This window comes from Anoplopoma fimbria, chromosome 17 (genome assembly GCF_027596085.1).
Source record: "Anoplopoma fimbria isolate UVic2021 breed Golden Eagle Sablefish chromosome 17, Afim_UVic_2022, whole genome shotgun sequence".
Taxonomy (NCBI): Eukaryota; Metazoa; Chordata; class Actinopteri; order Perciformes; family Anoplopomatidae; genus Anoplopoma; species Anoplopoma fimbria.
This window is the reverse complement of record NC_072465.1, coordinates 14,013,407-14,022,500: the sequence shown is the minus strand read 5'-3', so window position 1 is coordinate 14,022,500 and position 9,094 is coordinate 14,013,407. Positions and strand designations below refer to the sequence as shown.

The 9,094-nt window shown below is 40.5% G+C and overlaps 1 protein-coding gene across 1 annotated transcript; it reads right to left on the bottom strand.

Moving 5' to 3' along the window:
* Positions 1–4,793: 4,793 nt before the first annotated feature.
* Positions 4,794–5,791, bottom strand: LOC129106341 (neurogenic differentiation factor 4-like). Its single transcript, XM_054617728.1, is given in 2 exon segments — positions 4,794–5,011; positions 5,014–5,791. Coding segments are annotated over 2 exon segments (996 nt in total).
* Positions 5,792–9,094: the final 3,303 nt, after the last annotated feature.

Genomic DNA, 9,094 nt, shown 5'->3' with positions numbered 1-9,094 from the left:
TCCCCCCCAGGGTCGCTCTTCTCTAAACCATTCTCTCTCTCTCTTTCTGCAATAACATTTTTACAAGAACACTCACCATTAAATCCGGAAGAGAAATGCAGGACGTTGCCTTCCTCTTCTTCTGATCTATAAATGGCTCATCGATGTTTATGTGGTCTCACTTCCCCTCGACATGTGGCACTGTTTGGATGACGTAACAGCTCATTCAACCAGCTAATTAAACCACTGTAGGCCACAACGATGCAGTTTTTACAACTCTCTGTTCACATCATTTTTTTGCCCAGGTTTGCATTTGTCTCAGATAATTAATAGTCCATAAGTAATAGGACACTTTATACATTGAGACAGACATCTATTCTCAGAAGGAGGTAAAAAAAGGCCAACTGTTGGAAACTTGCTTTAGAAGATCATTAACTGGTTCAAAAGTACACTTCTTCCCCCAAATGACTAAGAATATGAACCTTTGATAGATACAGATCAATCCAGAAAAATCTGTATTTTCCTGACATTAATATAGAAATGTATTTTTGATTATTGAACACAGTTTTGGAAAAATAGGGGAGGGATCTTAGATTTCTGACTTTCTTTATCTAACTTGTTGTATGATCTCCCTCCTGAACTTGCACTTATTTTCTTGTTGATAAAAAACACTCATTTGTATCTGTATAATAAGTATTCAGATCCTTTAAGTAAAAATAGTAATACGTGAATGTAAAGTCAAGTAAAAGTCTTATATTTAAGATTTTTTGTATCATTATTGGTAAATGTTTTTAAACATTATTAGAGCGTCAGTTTATGATGCAACTAATACAATTTTGTGTTTGATTGTAGATTTTGCAGAAGAACCCAATTACATCAAAATAATTTGTCTCATTATCTTTAAACGCATTATCGAACAAAATCAAAGTGAAAATTATCAAACAATAGAATTCAACCCAAATAAAAGTTTTACTTCAAGTAGAGCCAGTTGTGTTGTATTCCAACATTGTTTTGGCTCCTTTTCAGCCCACGGTGCCAGCAGTCCTGGAGAGCACTGTCTGCTTTTGTTCTTGGTTGTTTTCCACCTCAAGGATAAAAGCACCAACCACATCCCTCTTCCCTATTAGGCCTTGCTCTTCAGTGCAGCCTTTGAAGATTTAATCAGTCAGATTTCCTTGATTAATCCTTTTTCATGTCCTTTCACGGTAAATAATTACAGAGTTTTATACGATCGCTAGCTGGAGAGGACAGCATGCAGATTTCTGATAGAGCGGAGTCCCCGGGTACCTTCATTAGCCTGATTATTCTGATCCAAACACACTCCATCAACCAGTTTACATGTAAATAGGTTAATTTTATTCCCACTCCTCACTCTGCCGGCACGCTGTATTTGGCAGATGAAATTTCACCTAATGTTTTGTCTATTATTCGTCTCTACCTTGTGTAAATTAAATGTCAAATGTTTAGTTTGAACACTAAAAAGGCTGTTAGCTTTTCCAGGAGATTGTGTTTAACAGTAATAACTGAATTTCAATCACCCACAAGTGCTGAAAAGCCAAGTAGTGAAGGGATCGTGTATCTCTCTTTCTACTACAGTATTTCCAGAAGGCCTCAGCCTCACTTCACAGTTACAGCAGGTTGTCTTCTAGGGACACCTAGTGGCCAAGTGCTCATCTCTCATCCAACTGATGATTTTATTTCAGAAAAGCTTTCACCACTTGGTGGCAGTGTAATTCTACTCTCCTCATTTATAGAGTAGATTCTAACAAATGCATAGCTTAAGCTTTCTTCAGGGCCATAAACAGGACAGGATACTTCTTCCTGAACTTAATTAAAAATAAGATACTTTGATTGGTCCCTGAGTGAGTCTTTATCTCGATTGGATGCTTTGTTTTGGACTCAGTTCACAATAGCTGCATGTTGTCGTGCAGCAGAGGAGATGATGAGCTGCTGCCCCGACTGCCCCTCTCCCTTCAGGATTAGTGAGTTAATGCAACCATTCAGACACTGAGCTCCGATCAGCTGCTTAATACTGTTTTATCCCAAATAACGTAGCCATGCACGCACAATGTTTTCTGTGTGTTTCACAGACCTACTAAATCCAACACATTCCCTATATATTATATTATATAGTTGACTTACACATAATAATCAGGTAGTAACAAGCTGCAATATGAAAAATCAAAACCTTGTAATGTTTGTTTTATTGGTTCATGATTTCCAATTTGTAAAGTGAGGCTTATAGGAAAAATATAAATTTCCTTTGAAAGAAGTGCTCATTCAAACCATAGTAACTATTAATTTATTATAATGAACTTTATTCTCCATACATTTTGAATTGTATGTATAGCTGTAAACAAATGTAACATTTGTGTATGCTCAGATGACCTGTGCACTGAGTAAAATACTTAGTTACACTTGCAATTAACACTATCTTTATTTTTTTACTGTATGATTAGCTCCAAATTACCAGGAAACCAATTACAATTTGGACCTGTAAAATAAGTCATTACCGAAATGTTCCTTTAACCAGGAATGTGTCTATCTGAGATTAAATATGGCTTTTACAGAAATGAGATAGTAGTAGCACGTGAAACATCTCTGCTGCCATCATGGGCTCATTTAGATCATCTTGAGTCACAGTCAGAGGGGTCATGGGTCAAAAAGGGCCAATTCAGCCCTTTGTTTGTCTTGGGTGAAAAAGTGGCCTTTTGAGATGACAAATCTTTTATTCCCTCTAAAACATTGGTCTATCAACGGTATATCATCTATCATGTGGATAAGTAAGGAATGTCCCACATATCCAAGGTCAGACGTCCTGTCTGAAGATAGTCTGTGCCTTCAAAAAGCAGAGAGATGCCGTGTTTTTGTTATTCATCCGTCCCCTACAAAGTTAGTCCCTGGTTCCCCTGGTTAGTAGTGCAAATGCTCTACAAACACACACAGGCTTATACTAATCCTTGTGAAAACAAAGTGATATATTTCTCCCAGCGCAGGTCAAGCGTGGGATGTTCGTCAGCATGTTTATCAGGATTATGAACATTTCATCCATACTATAACCTCTAACATCATACTTACCAAACACTCACTGTTCTAAATGGAAAGCTGTGGTGAACAGTTTGCAGAAATAAACAGGAAGACGATTTGACCAGCAAAAAAATTATTCAACTGGTGACCATGACTTTTTCAGACCATTCCCACCAGTGAGCCATGACCCAGTGTGACCTTGTGACCCCCTCTAACTGACCTCTCAGTGGGTGGTCCTCACACTGACCAGCCTGGACCATGAATCAACAGAAGTGGCTGCTCTTAGATCAGATCTTTGTTCTTTTTTTTCATTGTTATCCCCACTTTGACAGTACATTTCTAGGCCAATATTTTTCTACTCAGCCAGTTGCTCTATAATTTTCTCTTTTCCGCCTGTTATCACTTAATGTTTTTCTATTACTTTTCAATCATCAGATTCATTCCCCATAAAAAAGGAAAGTCAGGTATTTAAAACCAAATAAACCTTTATCTAGATACAGCATTACACATTTGTATGTTCCTGAATGTATGTGTACAGTATATATGAAAGGTCAACGGTATAAATGTACAGACATGTGTTTATTACATATGTGAATGTTAAGTTGTGGTCTGAGTGGATGTCAGGACAGGATTATGCCGTCCCAGTGTCAGGGAAGAGGAGCGCCTGCATGGCCCGGCAGCCATGTTAATCATAAATCTTTATCTTACAATCCTGCCTCGCACATCCGCCCTTTCATTAAAAGACGGCCAAAGGATTAGTGAAGCTAAACCACAAAGATCTGGGGAGAAAAATGAGGAACAAAGTCGCTCGCTGATGATGCCGAATTGATTTTGTTATATGAGACAAAAAGAGAACGAATATCCGTCCGTCTGTCTGTCTGTCTATCTGTCTGTCTCTCTGTCCATCTGTCTATCTGTCTGTCTCTCTGTCCATCTGTCTGTCTGTCCGTCTATCCGTCTCTCTGTCTCTCTGTCTGTCTGTCTGTCAAAAAGTAAACCCAACAATCCAACTGATTGACTTTTTAAAATATTTTAATAACATCAAATTTTCAAAAAAACAACAGAAATGAAAAAGACAGAAAAATAACATTGTATCCAATGTAAATTTGTTGAAAATTAGACATCAATTTTCTTAATATGAACCTGAGATTTAAATTTTTGCCTCTCCACCTTGATCTTTGTTTAATCAAAGCATCTTCCTTCTGGAGACACAGCTTCCAAAAATCAACCAGATAAGGTAAAAAAATCGACCTCTGAATATTTTTTGGAGTGCAAAACATGAAATACTGTAATAAACAAAGAAAAGGACACAAAAGTAATATCAACTATCAGTCTAAGTAGCAAACAAAGGGAGGGCTTGGCCATAAATATGTACAAAAGGAAAACCAGACACACACCTGCAAATCAGAACAAAGTCCATATATACTGTATTAAATTAGAGAATAAATAAAAATACCTTTAATTAATGTAGAATATCTGATGTTACCAAAGCTAAATTAGAAGTGCTTGTATCCTGTTAGGACACTTATATTATTTGGTAATCAGTGTCTTGAGAAAAAGTGTTGGTTTCAGTCAAGTATTTTTAATTGTGTTATTTATGTATGTTCAGCAGTGCTAGTCTACGTGCACACATGTTAACAAACCATTTTTACTCTACAGTTCCTCTACTAGCAGACTGTCTACTGGGAGAGACCGATCCTTCAGTCAGTGTTCATAGGTTTGAAGAGTGAAGACGAGCAGTCAGGTTGAACTGATGGCTGAAACAGAGTGGACTCTCCTGATCCGTCTTAGTCTCTGTAGACAGAGGTAATCTGTCGGGGGGGCATGTGCTGTGGATGGTAGGAGTCATAGGGCCCCTCCAAGTGTCCGTTATAGCCGGTCTGAGTCTGATACAGGCCCTGGTCCACAGGGGAGGGGGAGTAGTGGTGAGGGGGTGGGTAGTGGGGTGAAGGCTCCTGTTTGGGCATCAGGTTACTGCTGATGCTCAGAGGTGGTGTAGGGGGCCGTCGTACGGAGGGGTCCCCACACCGCCGGTGTTATACTCATTTGGCGAGTGATTCTCGTACACTCCTCCTTTCATGGCCCTCAGGTGAAGCAAGTGAGCAGAGTCAAAGGTGCCATACGGCGGACTTGGCAGTCCTGGAGAGGAGTAGCCCACAACGCCACCGAGAGGAGCCGGTGCTGCCCGGACTCTGTGTCTGTCCTCAGGCCTCATCCCGGCACCAGAGGCCGGTCCCAGCTGCAGGCAGCCGGCCACCAGGTTGCTGGTGGGCTGAGAGAGGCCCTTACACAGAGTCTCCATGAAGGCCCTGCTCTCTGTGGAGAGGCCCCCCTCCAGGGCCTCGGACAGAGCGCAGATGTAGTTGCGGGCCAGCCGTAACGTCTCGATCTTGGACAGTTTCTGTGTTTTGGAGTGACATGGCATGATGGTGCGCAGGTTCTCCAGTGCGTCATTTAGACCGTGCATACGCGAACGCTCCCTGGCGTTGGCCTTTACACGTCTCGCACGGAATCGCTCCTGTCGGCCCTTTGTTATCCGCTTTTTCTTGGGCCCGCGTCGCTTGGACTCGTTTTCGTCCTCCTGTCCCTCCTCCTCATCCTCCTCGTCCTCCTGTGCATCCTCACTCCCCATCTCCCTGTCCTGTTGGTTCACTCCACCTGCTCTGTAGCAGTGTGACGAGACAGATGCATCTCCATCCGGTGAGCTCATGTCTCCATCCATCCACTGCAGAGGGCTCACGGCCTCCTCCCCCTCGCCTTGTCTCACGTATGGTTTAATCATCATGGTACTATAAAAAACAAGATAACATATTTGTCAAACACGAGTGCTGTGCAGCCAAAAACGTTTTTTCCATCAACACTAACAACTTCAGCAGAATAATGGCAGGGGTCAAAAGTAACTATTTACTGCTAGTAACGCAAAGTAAAACTAAGTACTGCATCAAGTACAACTTTGAAGGTATATTGGCACTTAACTTAAGTATTTCTATTTTTTTTTAATATTGTTATTTTATTCACCTGCTAGCTAATTTGTATCTTTAGATTATACTTACATAATGACACGTTTGTAAATATATGTCTTGTCATACAATAAGTTAAACTACCAACTCAGCTAGTTACAACCAAACGATGATTGCATCCATACTTTTACTTAAAGCATATGATACTTTGTCCACCTCTAAATAATAAACCATCATTGTTTATACTCAAAAACCTGCAAACTCTTAATGCTGTCTTTGACTGCTCTTACCAGTATGTAATGATACTAAAATGACGTGGAAAACTACCACAATGTCAGGAAAACACCGGGCTGAATGATTAGTAGTATTCAGGATGCTCTTCATAAATCAGTTGACTGAATGGTTTCTCTTCCCTGGCTTGTTTTTGATAAAGAATTATGACAAGGCAAAGGATCAGGACTGGAGCTAAGTCCTCATTATTATTTTTTCTGGGAATCTCTTTTTTCTTTTGTATTAAACAGGATATTCACATACAATACAAACATACACATTGTGGGTATTTTGTAGAGGTTTCTGAATTTTAAGACTAGAGCTTGAATATGATTACTTTGAGGGCAATACAAAATAATGGATTTTGTATTTCTCCACCTCACACTGTCCTTCGTGTTAATGAAAATGTATAAAAATCTAAATATATGGAACGTTTTGAATTCTTCTTTTTGGTGTCTGATCACATCTTTATGCAGCAGCACCGAGGGGGACTTTAGTATTTCTAAGGTCATGTCTACGACCCTGTAAATGATTTAACCTGGAGCCTGTGAGTATAATATTTCATCCACCGATTCTGACTTTAATAACAATAAAAAGTCATTTTTAAACCGTGACTCTCAGCAATCCTCAAACTGTTTCAGCACTGGACAGTTCCCTCTTACGCGCGCTCCTCCGACACAGTGCTAAGTGATCGACCGCCACAAGAATGCGCAATTTAAAATAATTAGTGTACCTTTGAGTAATGCCTCTTTGCATTTTTATGCATACATTATGTGTTTGTATTCGTTTTCTCCCCCCTCTCTCAGGGTAATCCCGGACAACTTGTGAACTGATAATGCCCCCAGCGAGATAAAGTAACTGACAGGACTCCAATCTGGGGCATCGCAGGATTTTCTCTGTGGATGAAGCGACGACCATGGGATTAAAGGAAACATCGACGTTCCCAGATCAGTGACAGACGACTCAGATTGAATCGAAATCAGACATTTTCAAACGCCCAAATATAAATGCCTCGCCACACATTTCTTGTCGACTAAAGCATATAAGAATAAGCCTTTTCTACGTATGTTTTCATTGGATTTATTCATTGCCTGTTGATTTGCGGTGTTTTAGTTGAAAATCCTGTGACATACTGTTAGTCAAAAACTATATAGAAAAATAAATTGAAAATACACACAAAAACGAGTCCTATAACTTCTTCCAGGCAACATAAATTAATTAAATTATTTTTGAAAACCTCTTTGAAACATACCCGTGCTGGTGTGTCCCGGGACCTCCTCAGGAAGTTGGCAGATGATATTTTTATTTCACAGTTTTGATCTCTCCGTCTGCTGTCAAACAGCGCTGAAGTGTCTGTCTATGGTGTCTCCCGGTGTAGAGCCGTCCCACAGAGTCTCAGTGTGGGTCACTCTGCGGGGGCTCTGGGTTTTAACCTCCACGTCAAAGCTCCTCCTCTCTCCCCCATCCAATTTCTGTTGACGCGCTTGAGCTCGCGCGTGGCCGGCCCGTGGCTCAAGCCCCATGAAGCTCCACTCGTCTCCATGCGCGTGCGTGTGTGTGTGTGTGTGTGTGTGTGTGTGTGTGTGTGTGTGTGTGTGGAGATGTGCATAAGCTCACTGAAACTCTCCAGACAAACAGGAGAGGCCCAGGCCTTTGTTGCTTCGCGAGGGCGGCCGCCAAATCCGCAGCCCGTTTGCATTGAACGGAGGAGAGACGCGCTCAGTCGGCTGAGCCTAACTGTATGTGACAGCTTGAAGTTGCATGTGAGCAGGTGTTTGCTCCATCCCCTATTCCAGCCATCCACCCCTCTGCACTGCGGAGACAGGCTGTTGAACAAGTTCATCTCACCCAAGAGGCAGCTCTGACCAGACGGGGTAAGTTTGGTCACATGAGGTGTGCAGTCACAGCATCAGTAGTCTCTCTCTCTCTCTCTCTGGGACTTATTAATGGCCTCTTCTCTCTGTACAGTATATAGGTCCATGCCTTAAATCACCATAACCGATGTTGAATGTTCTGGCAGGACTTCTAGCACTCACATACTTGACATGAGTTATAAAATATACTCCATTAGTAGCTTTGAGGTTCTTCCTTCAAATTCTTCTTTAAGTAGACGCACCATCAGCAAAATGTACAATAAGGAGTCATATCAGAAGGAAAGTAACTGATATGCTAATTCCCACTTTAATACTGTTATGTTATAGTGGAATCCTACAATACAGTCAGAATATGATGGGCAGTTTTTTCTAAAAAAGTATCTAAATTGATGCGGCAGAAGAAGTGATATCGCCTGTTTTATTCCACTCATTTTTCTTCCTCTTTATGTTTCAAACATTAAGTCATCTGCCGCAACTGACACTTACTCAAGTGACATCACCTGAGTCCATTTGTCAGACATGACACAGCTCCCTCTGCAGCCAAAAAAAGGGCTTTATTCAACTTTTTTTCACATGTACAGTAATACTTCCTAATAACTGTTAAAACACTTTGATGTGTAAAAAGTTTACCCTCTAAGTGCTTCAAAATAGTACTTAGTGTAGTACTTTGGTAAATGTACTTGGTTACATTCCACCAATGGTAGTTTTCAACAGGCCAATAGCTGATTCATCATAACAGCAAAGTCATCATTGCTCGATGTAATAATGATTGTATACGTTTTTTGTTTTTCCTTCAGTATCCTATTAGTTAAAATCATATTAGTATTTTGAATATTCCAAAAGTTGATTCGTCAAAGGATTTAAAGGCTTATCAGATAATTTGATCATCAAATCAAATCATCAACTGAAACACAAACAAACAAATTAATCACTCACACAAACACATCAATTATATCTGAGGCTTTGCACTGACCAAGCAAGGAA